The sequence below is a fragment of the Mastigoproctus giganteus genome, unplaced genomic scaffold, assembly GCF_048544385.1.
Source record: "Mastigoproctus giganteus isolate SK-2022 unplaced genomic scaffold, ASM4854438v1 scaffold_16, whole genome shotgun sequence".
Classification (NCBI taxonomy): domain Eukaryota; kingdom Metazoa; phylum Arthropoda; class Arachnida; order Uropygi; family Thelyphonidae; genus Mastigoproctus; species Mastigoproctus giganteus.
The window spans coordinates 185,131-201,210 of record NW_028328293.1 but is presented as its reverse complement, the minus strand read 5'-3'; the positions used below and the strand labels follow the sequence as shown (position 1 = coordinate 201,210).

General features: G+C 37.4%; 1 protein-coding gene across 2 annotated transcripts in view; it reads left to right on the top strand.

Moving 5' to 3' along the window:
- Nedd8 (Nedd8 ubiquitin like modifier) overlaps positions 1-15,820 on the top strand; it is a 122,465-nt gene extending 106,645 nt beyond the window's left edge. Inside the window, exon 4 of one of the 2 annotated variants that reach the window (XM_090389427.1) lies at positions 15,562-15,820. In XM_090389427.1, the coding sequence (XP_090245553.1) occupies positions 15,562-15,658 (97 nt within the window). In that variant the 3' untranslated portion in view covers positions 15,659-15,820. The remainder of the gene's footprint in view (positions 1-15,561) is intronic. The other variant, XM_090389426.1, reaches the window with a different exon arrangement.
- The last annotated feature ends 260 nt before the right edge of the window (positions 15,821-16,080 follow it).

Here is a 16,080-nt window from a genome sequence, read left to right as displayed (position 1 = left end):
CGTTTTACTTCAGGACAAAAGTGGTTACAGTAAATAACTCCTTGGTAACTCACGCTTTTCTATTTGCTTTCCATATCAGGTAAATTCATTTTTATGTTACCTTTTAACGCCCTCGGATTTTCTGAATGGTAAACTAATAACAATTTTAATTTATAATCGCCAGAGGCATTTGATCCAAAGAGTAACGTTAAACGGTCTTTGGCTGCTTTGAACCCAGCAGCTGATTTTTCTTCAATAGAAATGAAACTTTTTGTTGGTAGCCGTTTCCAGAACAAACCGCTTTCGTCAACATTGAACACCAAATTTGGAAAATTTTGACGTTCAATTATTTCCTTTAGTTTTTCTGGAAACTTATTTGCAGCTTCTCCTGTTAATTTTACACTATGAATCCTGGCCCGTTTTTTAAATTACTCGAACCAACCACGAGAGGCCCCAAAGGTTTCCGTAATTTCTTCAGTTTGTTTAGATTTCAGGTGATTAAACTGGAATATTTTTTTTATGTTAAATGGGGCTTGAAATTGCCGACTTCGTTATATCGAAGCTTCGTTATCAGAGGTAACGTTAACCGAGGTATGCCTGTACTGTTGGGTAGCAACTTCAGCAATCCATAAACAAAATGGAAATGTGGACAATAAATAATCAATATAAAATATCTGAAGCAAAATCATTTGCTATACACTTCTGTAAAATTTGTGTTCTTAAATCCTGAACCAGTTCTATGTACAGTAAACCCCTGCTATTCGCGGTTTCGTGTATTCGCGGCCGCTGATTTAATATAAAATGAAACCTGAAAAAATGTGAATTTTAAAGCGCTGTGAACATTTTCCACCATGAAAAAAACATGGGCGTGGCTAAAATTATTTTTCCTGGTCAAAACAGCGCTCAGTGGGTGGGGGAAGAGGGGTGACAAAATCGCAAGCATGGATGTTTCTCGCTAATCCTTGTTCAGTATGTGTTATGTGCTTGTCATGGAAGGTTTCGTCGTTTGCTTTTAATTTATATGCTTATAAATTGATATGCTTACAAAAGTGATATAGCTACCGTTTTGCAGTGTAAAACAAACTTTTTCGAGTGTGTTAACGGAAGAAAGTGACTTTATTGTGGACAAGTTCTTTTAAACCCGTACAAAAATATGGCTACGAATAACAAGGGAAATGTGAAAAGATCAAAGGTGATGACATTAGCGAATAAAATTGAGTTATTAGACAAAATTTCTAATGGTGAAAGTGTCTCCTCAGTGGCAAAACATTATAAAATCAATCAGTCAATGGTACGATCAATCAAGAAATCGGAAGAAAAAATTCGCCATAGTGTCGGTGAAAACGCGCTAATTGCTTCAAAAATTTGCTCTGTAACTCGTGATGTTAAATTAGAAAAAATGGAAAAAGCTTTAAATCTGTGGACCGAACTCAAAATAAAATTCCGTTAAATTCACTCATTTGTGAAAAGGCAAACTCCTTTATCAACACTTTAGCAAAACTGATGATAGCACTGGCGGGATAAGTTTTTTAGCTAGCAAAGACGCTGGTTTGAAAGATTTGTTTGAAATTTCTAATAAATATTACATTTAATATTAAATTGTTTCTTATTTTCATTTCGAAGACATATGCTTGCATTTCATTATGGTCTATGTACATAGTCATATTATGAAAGTACCTATAATACATACATAGACAAAATTTTAGACTAGTTTTTCTTATATATATTTCATACTTTGGAACGGAACCCCTTTATTACTATGGGAGCCATAACTCAGTACAGTCTGTCCTCGTATAGCACGATAGTTGTGTTCCTAGAAACCCTCGTGCAATGCAAAATCCTAGAAACCCTCGTGCAATGCAAAAACAGGCCCTATGGGAAAAGTGGGGTTAGGTGCCGACCACCCAAGATTGAACACACATTTGGAACCAAAACATTACCAAACACAATAAATAATCGGGTAATTTTAATCGTTATAAAATACTTACGTATTTTATAACGATTAAAATACGTAATAAAAAATATAATATATTTTTTATTATAATATAATAAATATTTTTTATTATTTATTATATTATAATAAAGTATTTTTAGTATTTTTAATACTAAAAAAGTATTTTTTACAAATAAAATACGTATTTTATTCGTAAAAAAATTATATTAAATAAAATAGTCGTAATAAAATACTTACGTATTTTTTATACGTAAATATTTATAAAATAGTCGTAATAAAATATTGCTAATGCTTTTGCTTCTATCGTAAGCAAACTTGTTTTTTGTTTGATTTTCTATCCAGACAGATGACAGCCGTTCCATCTCTTCCAATTCTTGTGTCTTAATCTAATAGATTTTAATTACACTTTGAGTTGTTCCTGCTATGAAAGTTGTTTTTATTTTCTCCGCATTCTTTGTAATTCTCGGCGTTGCCTCATTTTGGTCTGTAGCACGTGCAATATCACATGGTCTTTCATTTCGCTCAAAGCGTTTCACAGTTTCATATTTTTTCTCTATCGACAGAGGCGGACTGTCCATAAGCCTTACAGGGGAAACTTCGGTGGGCCGGAGGCTGGTATGATTTTGGCCATAAACCATAGTATGAGGCCACTATAAATTTTCCCGGGTAAGAATTTTTGACTCAGTCCGCCTCTGTTTATGGTTATTGCTTTTCTTTTTCTCTGTGAATCTGTAATGTCTTCACCAGGATGCTTCCTTTTTACACCTTTTAAGTATTTTACTCATTTTTAGGGAATAAAGCAAAATTACAAAACCAGGAGGCACGCTTGATACACATAAACAAAGTTACACGCGTGTAGAAACTGAATAAAGGCAGAGATACACTATTAACACCTCACATTTTACTAAAGCACATTTCTAGGGGTTACTACCATAAAACAATAAAAACAATTTCCAGTTGCGTTTCTGCGATTGGAATCTGTTATAAACTGGTAGTAAACTCGATCTAATTGCATTTGCGAAATACCGATAGCTGGAATTGTGTGGGTTTTTACATTATTATGGTGAAATGTGTTTCCCCTTCACAGATATAAAACTCATAAATACATTTTCAGAATCTTCCCTTCATTCCTATCGTGTTGCGTTCGGTTGGGGTGATTCCGCGTTTGACTGCCATTTCTTGTAAACACAAAGGCGAATCGTGCATAAGCGAATTCGGTTCGTGTTATATAAGATATTGTTCCCCTATTTATAAATCGTGTATGATCGAATTCATGTAGTATAAACACGTGTTATACGAGGACTGACTGTATATCATTTTGCTTAGAAATCGGAGTGGAACTAAAGAAAAGCATAGGAGCAGAAGAATCCTTTTTGCAAGATATAAGACAAGACTGAGTTTTAGAAGGGTTGAAATCAACTAAGTTGTTTTTGCCCCACTGGAAAATTACCTGAAGATCGGCGTTTAAGGAATTGGTAGCAGGTTTTCGAGAAATTGAAGCTGATTGAGCAGGAAAAGGTTTCTCAAAATGGAAAGTGGAATTGCAATTTGCTATCATCGGCAAAACTATGGATAGGATTTCCTGTAAATGGAAGAAGGTCATTAATATACAAGAGGAAAAGAGTGGGGGAAAGAACTGAACCTTGGGGGAAACTGTCATTAGTGGAGAAGTTAGAAGACAGAGAGCCATCTACCATCACCCTCAGTGAGCGATCAGAGAGAAAACTGGATAACCTATTACTAAAAACAGTTGGTAAACCATAAGATGGAAGCTTGTTTAGAAGACCTTTATGCCAAACACGATCGAAAGCCTTTGAGATGTCAAGAGCAACTACTTGTGTTTCGCCAAGTCTTTCCATTGAAATATTAAATATTAATACCCATTTATGGACTAATAGTATTAGTCCATAAATGGGTAACATAAGCCAGAATATCACCAGTGGATCGACACTGACGGAATCCATATTGGCGATCGTTGATCACACGGAAAGTTTCTAGGTAGTTTAAGAGTTGGCGGTTAATTGATTTCTCCATTACTTTAGAAAGAGTAGAAGTAATTGCAATGCAAATAATTGGATGAGAGGGATTTGTCACTCTTTTGAGGAACTGTCTGGATATGAGCAAATATACAAGCAGAAGGAAAAACACCTTTGGAATAAGAAAGTGAAAAAAGCCGGCAAGGAATAGGAGTAAGTTCAGGAGCACAGGTTTTGAGAACAAGTGGAGAAATATCATCGGGACCTGGAGCTTTCTTAGCATGGAAGACCACGGGAGGCATTGAATGGAGCATGTTGGGAATGGTGGGAGGTGTTTTACCAAGATCATTAATACATGAGTTGGAAGAAAAATGGGATGCTAGCAGGTCAGCTTTATCCTTGGCTGAAGTGACAACAGAACCATCTGGTTTGGACAGAGGTGGGAGCAGAGATGGGCAAAGTTGCGGCCAATAGCTTTGGCAGGAGAACAGAATGCTCGGTTACCATCAGGTCAAGAAGCAAGTTTTCTACTCTTAGCCTGTTCAAACTGTAGTTTGGACTGATTAATAACTGCTTTACAATGTTGCGAGCTTTGGTGTAGGCAGAAAATGAAACTGGTGAACTAGAAACAAGCCAATTACGATATGCAACATTCTTCTCTTGAACAGCCTTAGCACATTTATTGGAAAACCAATGTTTAGATAAAGGACGAGATTTTCACGTGGAGTGTGGGATAAAGGATTCCATTCCTGCTTGAATAATTTCACTGACACGATCTGAGCAAACGTTGACATCAGAAGTTTTGAAACAGTAATCCGACCAAGGAAAAGAAGTCTCGCAGGTCATTCCATTTTGCATTCTTGTAATGCCAAACAACACGAGGTTGGGAATAGTCATGAGATAAAGGTTCCATTGGAGAAGAGACAGTCAGCAAGTTGTGATCTGAAGTGCCTAAAGGGCATCTCACTTCGACCATGTACTTAGAAGGGTTGTTTGTGAGAAAAAGATCAAGTGTATTGGCTGTATGATTAGGATTGTCTGGTATTCTTGTAGGTAAATGAACAATCTGTGCAAGGTCATTAGTAATTGCAAAAGCCTCAGCATCTCGACCAGCTTGGTCTGTGACTAGAAAACGGAAACCAGCTGGAGTTGTGAACATTAAAATCACCAAGGAAAATTACCTCACTGTTAGAAGAGTTGGACTGGAGAAAGTCAAGTTGCAAAGAGAGTAAATCAAAGAGTTCCAAGTGGTTAGTAGATTTGGGAGAACGGTAAAGGCAACAGATGAATTTGACACAATGAGGTAGAGAGATTTTAAGCCAGAGAAGATCAAAGAGAGGAGATTCCAAATTGCCAAGTCTCTGAGAGGGAATATCAGAACGGACATATGCACAAGTACCACCTTTGAGGCGAAAGGAATCATACAGTGAATAATTTGGGCATCTGAGATGAGCAGTAGTTGAATCAACCGATAACTGAGATTCTGTCAGAAAAGTACATGGGGTTTGGCAGACTGCAAGTGGAAATGGACATCATTGAGATTAGAATTGAGACCAAGTATATTTGTGAAATGAATTAGGATGTGCTTGGGAGGTTTAGATCTTTTCGCAGATAAGCTTACTCTATTAGTTTGACAATTCATGGTGTATTCAATAGTAAGAAAAAGTGGGTGGGACATGCTGTATGAAGTAATGAAATTTTTGGATATGGTGTACATATGGTAAGAATATACTCATATCCTTGACAAAACATGGCCTCGACAATGCTCCCCGCATACACACTACTCGGACTCCCTCCCGTCACTATCTGGCAGAGTAGAGGTAGCAAGATTATACACTAGCTGATCCGGAAGCCTCCTAGGGAGTTACCAATAGGTTCGGTCTGGTGTACTAACTAGTGGCTGGCCTGCGAACACCGTTTTAGAGCTGTACCCTCGAAATGTAAGGAATATTGGATCTCACCACGATGTTCATCCTAACCTCAAAAGTCATCAATCATACTGCGTGATAGAAGAGATAGGGAAGGGTTGACCGGAACTTAGCTCTAGAGACTAAACATGGGTTCCACCACTTCAAGCCTCCAATAAGCAAAGTGGTGGTATTGCACCAGTTGATGAGAGTCATCTACCACCTAGTACTGCTTGGTAACATACAGGAGTGGCATTCCTCCATGTGGTGTGGGTGCCACACCTCGACTCCTGCTTATGTTGGTTCACACCTGCGTGGTCACCCACCATGTACTTGTGCATGGAGGTTTTACCCAGGATTACTAACAGTTCCACCATCGTGAAGGTGCAAGCAGAGGATTTGGCTGTCACAGACCGTCCGGACTTCGCCGAAATTGGGTCCACTTTACTTGAGTGTCACCCAAATATCAGTTTCATCAGTGTTTTAGACAAATATACTTCCATTTGGGCAAAACTTTGAGAAGTAATCTATGCAATAAACTTTACAGAATAAAACAAGATCTGTGTTTATGAACAGATAGATGGGTAGAAATTATATTGAGAAGGCTGTGTATGGGGCATACTTTTCTTGCTCAGATATCTGCTTCTATGAGAAGAGCAGAGGATCTTTTAATTTAGATCCTCTTAATTTAATTTAGATCATCTGCTGCTGTGTTCTATCTGCCAAATAGAACTCACAGTGAGACATTCTGACTGGCTGTCTATCCCATTTCTCCATATGTATCATCTCCTTTTGATCTTAGGCAAACCTAAGCAAACTCTTTATGTATATTAAACATCTGTGAATAATAGATGCTCATTGATATTCTAGCCATAATTAGATAAACTAGATATAATGATGTTGACTCTGACAAATGCATTGTCTTTAATTTTCCTGGTGTCATAAATAGATAATAAATTAACCTTTCATGAATACAGTAATACCCCGAAGTTACGCGATAGGTGGGTCCGACGAAAATCGCGTAAGTCGAATTCGCGTAAGTCGGGGTACAACTTTACATATAAATACATATAAATTTTGCTTAATTGGGACCAAGGACTAACAAAAACACCTAGTTTAGAAGAAAAATATTAATAAAATTGCAGTTCTTTATACATATTAATACAAAATATGTATTAAAAAACAAATGACTTACGTTAAAAAGTTATTTCGATGTCGATGGCTTCATAAAATCTAACAAATTCGTCTGACGACACAGCGCGTTCTTTTTTTCACGCAGAATTTCTTCGTAGCAAGCTAATAATTTTTTTATTCCTTGCTTTGTAGCTATAACGCGTTCTTCGTTGGAGTCTGTTTTCTAAAATTTTTAAGCCCTTTACAATTGAGCCCTTTTCAATTTTCAACCTGTCAAGTTTGCAATTGTCATGTGCTTTTCGCCGTTGCCTCATTTAGGCCTGTAGCACGTGCAATATCACATGGTCTTTCATTTCGCTCAAAGCGTTTCACAATTTCATATTTTTTCTCTATCGACAGAGGCGGACTGGCCATAAGCCTTACCGGGGAAACCCCGGTGGGCCGGTGTGATTTTGGCCATAAACCATAGTATGAGGCCACTATAAATTTTCCCGGGTAAGAATTTTTGACCCAGTCCGCCTCTGTTTATCGATAATTGCTTTTCTTTTTCTCTCTGAATCTGCAGTGTCTTCACCAGGGCGCTTCCTTTTCACACCTTTTAATTAAGTATTTTACTCATTTTTAGGGAATAAAGCGCAATTACAAAACGAGGAGGCACGCTTGATACGCATAAACAAAGCTGCGCGCATGTAGCAACTGAATAAACAACACCATAAAGGCAGAGATACACTATTAACACCTCACATTTCTAGGGGTTACTACCATAAAACAATAAAAATCCAGTTGCGTTTCTGCTAGTGAAATCTGTTATAAACTGGTAGTAAACTCGATCTAATTGCATTTGCGATTATACCGATAGCTGGAATTGTGTTGGAAATGTGTTTCCCCTTCACTGATATAAAAAACATAAAAGCAGCAAAGTTGAATTTTGTTCATCTTTCGCTCTCATTCTCTGCCGTCGCACCGTATATCGATAACATATGAAAAACGACCTTGAAGATAGTGGGCGGCAGCGTTGCCAAACGAAAAAATCAAGAACCGCGTAACTCCGAGTTCGCGTAAGTCGGGGTATTACTGTATATATTAAAACTTCGAACTAGCTAACTATTAAACTTATCATTTTGCGTACAGTATCTTCAGTGGCCTGGGGAGCCCGGCAGATCATAAAACCCACATAGCAACAACCCTGGAAGTCTGAGGAATATCTGTTTAAGGAACTGTATCAAATAGTTTAATAAAGACCAGATATATTGACGTTTTTATTTAACTGTTTGATAACAGTAGAAAGATTAGAAAGTTACAAGATGAGACAAGTGTTATTTTCCCTGCCCTGTCTCTCCAGCACATGTTGAAGTCTGATGTTGGTATTAATTGACCGAAGTGATAGCATAGTCATCCATTTTATTTACTACAATCCTTACATTACTGTACGAACATGTTGAATTAAGCCTTTTTTATATCTTCTACCCTGATACGTCACTTCTATCTTACCCGTGACTAATAATCATTCTTAAATTGTACGGCTGTTATTCTGTCACTTTACTTACTTTTCCCCTAGATCACAGATCTTTAATCACTAAGTTTTTGTACATTCACAAGAACTTTTGGAGTGTAATCGGTACATTTGCCATCAGTCCCTCTCCTCATTGGCATCAGACCCTTGTGCCCCTGCTTACCACTTATGCATTTAAGAAAGGGGTAGTGCACAGTTTCAGAAACATAAAAGTGGAATTGTTGGAAATGATTCATCCCAAGATAGAATTTTGATCTCATTTGATCAAAAAATTTGTACCTTGTTGTGCCCTATTAAACAAAAAAATTTGTTTGATAGGTCATAGCAAGGGACATCAGATTACAGTACAAATACAGTAATCTACTGCATACATAATTAAGTGTACATCATCAGTGTATAGGATACGCATGCTATTTTTGTAGGCAGCCAAAATATAGAGTAGTAATTAATAGTTTAGTATGACCAGATATCTTCTTAATAGCAAGATTGTTCAGTAACTTTTTTCCATGGCATACAAAACCATTTGTGACCATTCATGTTTACACACACACGCACCAGGTTTCAATTAAAAGGCACTGACATCTGTCTCATTTATTTTTAGGTTATTTATTGTCTTGACCTTTTTTTGTAATATTTGAGCCAAAATTTTGAATTTGATGTTAAAATTGGATTAAGTGCTACTATTTATAATTTATAATTTCTAAGTTTAAATTTTACCTAATTAACTGTTTCCCTCCCCCCACCTCAATGGTAAAGTTGTTCCCTGTTCTTGGTTTAGCCTAAAAATGTCCGAGTACCGAAAAAAATGTAAACCAATTTTATTTGGGGGGGGGTGAACAGTAAATGTATGTGTTCTCCTGCAATACACATTTAGCTGTGTAGAATTGTTGGATATACAAAGGTAGGTTTTTTTTTTTATATATATATATATAAAATTGGTTTATGTTCAGTAAAATTAACGTGAATGGAGAAGATACTCATTCTCTTTGGAAATATTTAAAGAGTAAGCAAGGTTTACGAAGTTTTGAAAGTACACTAAGATTTTTTTTAGGTAAACTGAAGGTGGGAACAACTTTCCTATTAAGGAATGTTGTTTCCACATTCCTTAATAGGAAAGTTGGAAAAAAAGCAGTTTATCAGGAAAAATTAATTTAGAAGTAAGTAAAACTAAACAGTAACCCATGTTTTAACGTCAAATTCAGAAGTTTCAGCTCATATGTGACAAAACAAAAAAAAAAAGTCCAGATGATAAAATAATCTAAATCTGAAAATTAGTGAAATAGACCCCAGTGCCTTTTTAATCGAAACACCCTGTGTGCTTGCGTGCGAGAAAACAATTAATATGTTAGAAAAATGGCCAAGCCATGTAAAATGCAAATATGGTGAAGAGCAGTACAATGAGAGAGAGAGAGAGAGAGAGAGAGAGAGAGAGAGAGATTAAAAAGGCATTATAGAAGGAATACATTCCTAAAATACTTATAGGCCAATTGAAACAAATTTGGTGATGCCCCCCCCCCCACCCTTGATTAAAGGAATGCTGTCCTCAAATTTGTTTGTTGGCTGTCATTTTCTGAATTATTTTAGGAATTTATTCTCCTCCTCCCATTATTGTAATAATGTACTGGTCTTACTTAGCTTGGCCATCTGCTAACATATGCTTAATTTATGTATTTTAATTTTGTTATATTCTGGCAACATGTTAATTTCATAATGTATTGCAGTCTTACTATTTTTCGGGCTTTATTCTTTTCTTTATTTTTCCATGTGTGGGGCACATATGTAATATAAGAAAATTGAAGTACTAAATATTTTAAATTTATATTAATAATTACGTATCAAGTATGGAAAAAGTGTCTGATGCTATGAACAAAAATCTTCTGATGGGAGGAGTAAGGATATGTTTAAGAATCAAAAACGAAAGGCTAAAGACCTCTTTTCTATGGAAAAAGTAATTGAGCATGGCAAAGGAGATAAAAGTTTTGATTTTTCTCAGAACTGCAGCCTGCTAAGACTGATCTCTAAAAAACACACTGCACATAAACATAATTTAATCAGGAATAGTATATATCAGGGAAGTAGTAAAAGTGGCAGGGTTATATTTCAGTAATAGAAATAGAAAGCATAGAAATAAATTGTATGCATTTCTGCTTTCAGTTTCTGGCTTGGTACATTTTAATTCCCTGACAGAGTGACTTTTTGGCCCTAAGGGTTTTAGCAAAAGACACTCTAGAGACAACACCACAAGTTTACCTAAATTATGTACCATTTTTAAATTATTGCAGTGCCTTCATTGAATAAAGGAGGCACTCTGAACTATGTGTGTAGCATGTATATTTTAGCAGTGGTACGGTGATGTTGATACAGCAATTAATATTTAGTGTAGGTATCTGAGATTTCATGGATTCTGACTACTGCTCCACTTCTTTAGGGATGATTACAAACACAAAATGCCATAGCACTGTAAACCACTGAAAACTGAAGATATACTTCAATGAAGATGTTCAATACCACACTATTCAAAAGTGCACAAAGCTTATGACAAATGCCACACAGTACTAATTATTAGGACATAAGGAAACAAACATTGAAATAAAAGCTATAGATATGGCTGTGAGAAGCAGCCACTTTAACAGACTAAGCAAGGAGATGGGAGTCTGTATGTTGGTCATTGGAGAGGTTGAAGTACATGGCCACTTGTGATGCATCAATTCAGGATCAGGAACTTGTTGGGAAGGTTCCCTGGCTTCCAACAAGCCCTGTTTACACACGTGTGCGCGCACACACACACACACACACACACACACACACACACACACACACACACACACACACACACACACACACACACACTTGGCATTAAATACAGAGAAGATGAAATTTTGCATAACACTGACGAACCACAGGAACTAGTAGTTGTTGGTGACTCTATTGTCAGGAAAGCGGGGAACATGCTTTGTAAAAAGGATAGGTGGAATAGGACCAGGGTATGTCTGCCAGGGGCAAAGGTTGATGACGTTGTGCGGATATCATCTTTTAAGGGCACAAAAGGTGATAGAGTTGTACACGTTGGCACTAATGATATTAAGAGTAGGACACCGGCGGAATTACTTAGCAAGTACAGGTCACTGTTGAAAAAAAGCCGTGAATTAGGGTTGAATTTGAAAGTGTCTGCAATTCTGCCCAGACACGATAGGAGGGAGTATATGATGAGAGCCTTGTCAATCAATTCGGCCCTGGAGGGATTGTGCAAGGCTCAAGGGGTAGAATTTTTTTCAGCCTGGACTGTACTTGTTAACAGGAGAGATTGCTTCTACAGGGATGGGATACACTTAAATAGAAAGGGTGCAAGAATTTTTGCTGATGCTGTCGAGGCAGAGTTAGGTGGGTCGGAAAACTGCTAGTTGGGGGGATACAAGGACTAATAGATTAACAGTAGCCACTGGCAGAGGTGGAAGTGATTCTTGCACTGCTTCTATTGAAATGAGCAGAAGCCTGAAAAACAAGATGCAGGATATTTCAGAGACTGCTGGGAGTCATTGCGGTACAAGTAAACACATGGGTTGTGTTAGGGTAGCCAAGAATAGAAACAGGTGCATGTATACCTGCGTGTACACCAATGCTAGGAGTTTGGTAAATAAATTTGATGAATTTGAGATATTGCTCAAAACATCAAAGCAGATATTGTTGGGATATCAGAGACGTGGTGTCACACAGATATAAGGAATGCGGAACTGGAATTTGGGGAATACAATGTGTATAGAAAGGATAGGAGGGGAGGAGGGGTTATGCTATTAGTTAAGAAACACATAAAGTCCAAGGAAGTGAAGCCAGTCGACATCGATGGACAGGGCAGTGTCGAGTCAGTTTGGTGTGACATAAGCATAGGGAAATCAAAATTGAGAGTAGGAGTGTGCTATAGGCCTAATGACTCTGATGAGTATAATAAGATATCGTACAGGGAAATAGAGTGGGCCAGTAAATCAGAGAGTCCTATAATGGGGGGTTTTAATTTCCCAGATATCGACTGGAATTTGTGGTTTGGTCACTCGTACACTAGCAAGGCTTTTGTGAATTTATTGGATGATTGTTTTCTACATCAGCATGTTCGTGAGGCAACAAGAGGGAGCAATACTCTTGATCTGATTATCAGTAGTGATTCTTCATGCATTAAGAATCTGCAGATAAATGAACCACTAGGTAGCAGTGATCACAGTGTGTTGAAGTGGGATTTACTCAAGGAGGTAACTACCATCAGAGGTAAAGGGAAGGGTTTTTGTTTTCGTAAAGGCGACTATGATGGTCTGAGACAGTATTTAAATTCTATACAGTGGGACCAACTGATGATGTTACCAACAGCAAACTCAAAATGGGAAGCATTCAAGGAACTAATCTTGGAGGCTACCAGGCTTTACATACCAACTAAGAAATATTGTTCAAGGTTTAGGCCTAAATGGTTGTCAGATGAACTAATAAGACATGTGGCAGAGAAGAAAAATGCATGGGATACATACAAATTAATGGGTGACATGGAAGCCTATGATAGATATAAGTTGGTCTGTAACCAAGTCACAAAGGAGATTAGGCAGGCAAAGGCAGACTACGAAAAATCCTTGGCAAAGGATGCAAAGAAAAACAGAGAAGAGTTCTTTAACTATTTAAACTCAAGAAGGAACGGGATGAATCAGATTGGTCCACTGGATATTGATGGTTCAACAGTTGAGGATCCTGCTTGGGTGGCTAACAATCTAAACGAGTATTTTGCATCTACATTCACGCATGAGGAGTTATTCAGGAAGGAGAATGATGTAGGTAAAGTAAACATTTGCAGTGAGCTGGATGATTTTGTAATAACTGAGAGGAAAGTGGAGGAGAGATTGTTGAGGATAAACATAAAAAAGGCACCTGGGGTGGATGGGATCTATCCAGTTATATTAAAGGAGGCAGCAAAGGAAGTAAGCAAACCCCTAGCCATAATTATGAGAACTTCTTTGGACTCAGGGGAGGTACCCATAGACTGGAGATGTGCAAATGTAACTCCAATTCACAAAGGGGATCAAAGGCTGACACAAGTAATTATAGACCTGTTAGTTTAACTTCTGTTCCAGGTAAATTAATGGAGGCACTGGTTAAAGAATCACTGCAGGATCATCTAGACAAGAATTCAGTTATAGCTCAGACGCAGCATGGTTTTGTTAAGGGCAGGTCTTGCCTGACCAATTTGATTGGATACTATGATGTAGTCACAAAAGAATTGTATGCAGGGAATAACTTTGATATTATATATTTGGATCTTAGAAAGGCTTTTGATACTGTTGCACATGGAAGACTGCTGCACAAATTGGAGCAGTGTGGCATTGGAAGCAAATTGCTGCTATGGATAAGGGGATGGTTGAGTGGCAGAAGACAGAGAGTGGTAATCAATGGACACTGCTCATCATGGACTAATGTTATTAGTGGAGTCCCTCAGGGTTCAGTGTTGGGTTCATTGTTGTTTTCTGTATTTATGAATGATATTGATGATGGGATATCAAGTTTAATGTCCAAGTTTGCAGATGATACAAAGGTTGGCAGGGTCGTTAAGGACACCACTGATGCTATGCTGCTGCAACAGGATCTGGAAAGGTTGAACAGATGGGCTGAGAGGTGGCAAATGAAGTTTAACATTGACAAATGTAAAGTACTACATATGGGAAACAGTAACCCCAGAGCAACATATCAACTCTGCGGTACTACACTGACAGTGGTGGAGAATGAAAAGGACCTGGGGGTAATTGTGCAGGCAGATATGAAGTTCTCTGAGCAGTGCAGATGAGCTGCAAGAGTAGCTCATGGTGTCTTGTCAATGATATACAGGAATTTTTCTAGCAGGAATAAGGAGGTGATTATTCCCTTGTATAAGGCAATGGTTAGGCCACATCTTGAGTACTGTATACAGGTCTGGAGGCCTCATTTCAAGAAGGATGTAGAGATGCTGGAACGAGTACAAAGAAGGGCAACAAGATTAGTGAATGGAACAAAGGGTTGCTCTTACGAAGAAAGGCTTAAGTTTTGCAAATTACAGAGTCTGGAGACTAGGCACCGGCGAGGTGATCTGATAGAGGTGTATAAGGCTTTGAATGGTTTGAGCATGCCCAATGCGAATGGGATTCTTCATCTTGCTCAGAATAATTGCCTGAGAGGGCATAAATTCAAATTAAGGAAGGATGGATGTCGGATAGATGTGCGGAAATTTGCCTTTGGCCAGCGGGTGGTTGGTTGGTGGAACCGACTTCCATCACTTGTTGTTGAAGTTGATAGCCTAAACAAATTTAAGGCTCAACTGGACAGGTATTTCGAGTGAACAGAGGGGTGAAATGGGAGTGGCGTGTTTTTTTTTTTTTTTTTTGGCTGATGCTGAATAAGCTTGCTTTCTTGCATCATATGCCTCTACTAATGCTAACCATGTAAAGGTTATTTGGTAATAATGCACTGAGGTCTCTCATCAAATGCAGAGAAAAGTGTCCAGACTATGATTTGCTGTGGTGATCACTCTTTAGTACTATGTAAGCAGATCTATTTCTCATAGATAAACTTCAGAATAACAAGAGTGTTCAGATTAATACTTTATATTAGAAACTGATGCAGTAAAATGGATGCAGAATGCATTGGATTTTATCCAGTTTTCAATATACAAATTTACAAAATTTACAAATCAGCTTAGCAGTCTCTGCCAAAGTGACTGTCCTGAAAAAATTAAAACTCTATTCCCCTTGCTTTCCATGCTTAAACATGTTCTTTCTTTGCTGTTCCATTGGAGCATTTTTGTATCTAGCCTTTATATAGCTGGAGTTAACCTTATTCTAAGATTTTTAGATGTGTTGTAGAACATGTGTATAAATGATCATTATTGATGCTTTATACCTAGCTATATTGATGATTATTCCTGGCATAAGCCAGGAATAATCCTTTTCCTGGTGGCTAGGCTTTTCTGGTCAGGGTCTTTAGAAACACAAATATTGTGATTCATGAGATTCTGTTTTATTCTTACTAATTGAATAATTTGTTCCAAAAGACATTTCTGTTTTTCACTTTTGCCAATTTTTAAAATTTTCTTTCTAGGAATGATGACAAAACAGCAGCAGACTACAAAGTAACAGGTGGCTCAGTGCTTCATTTAGTGTTAGCTTTACGAGGAGGAGGAAGAGGATTATGTTGAGTTTGCCCTGTCCCCCACTTTCATTGTCTTCTGTAGATCTTCCTAATTTTTCTGGATGACATACAGATTATTCCTCATTTGTAAAATTATTAAGCAGTTCTTTGTGTTTCCTAATCCACATCACCTTTTTTTTTTTAAAGTCTCCAGTTAAAACAGGCTCTACCATATGCTTTTTATTCTTTCTCTGTAACTTATGTTGAAATAAATGTTTTCTATTAAAAGTTGTTCTAATTATTACTGCATTTTGTATCATGCATATAGTATTAGTATTATCAATGGCTGCATGGTGCAAGGAAGCCTATGGCTTATGCTGCATCAACCAAGAAAAAATAAAAATAAATAAATAACAATTAAAATAATAATAATAAGAAAATTTTTAAAAAATAACTAATTACTAAGAGAAAAGGAAATAGAAAACCTAT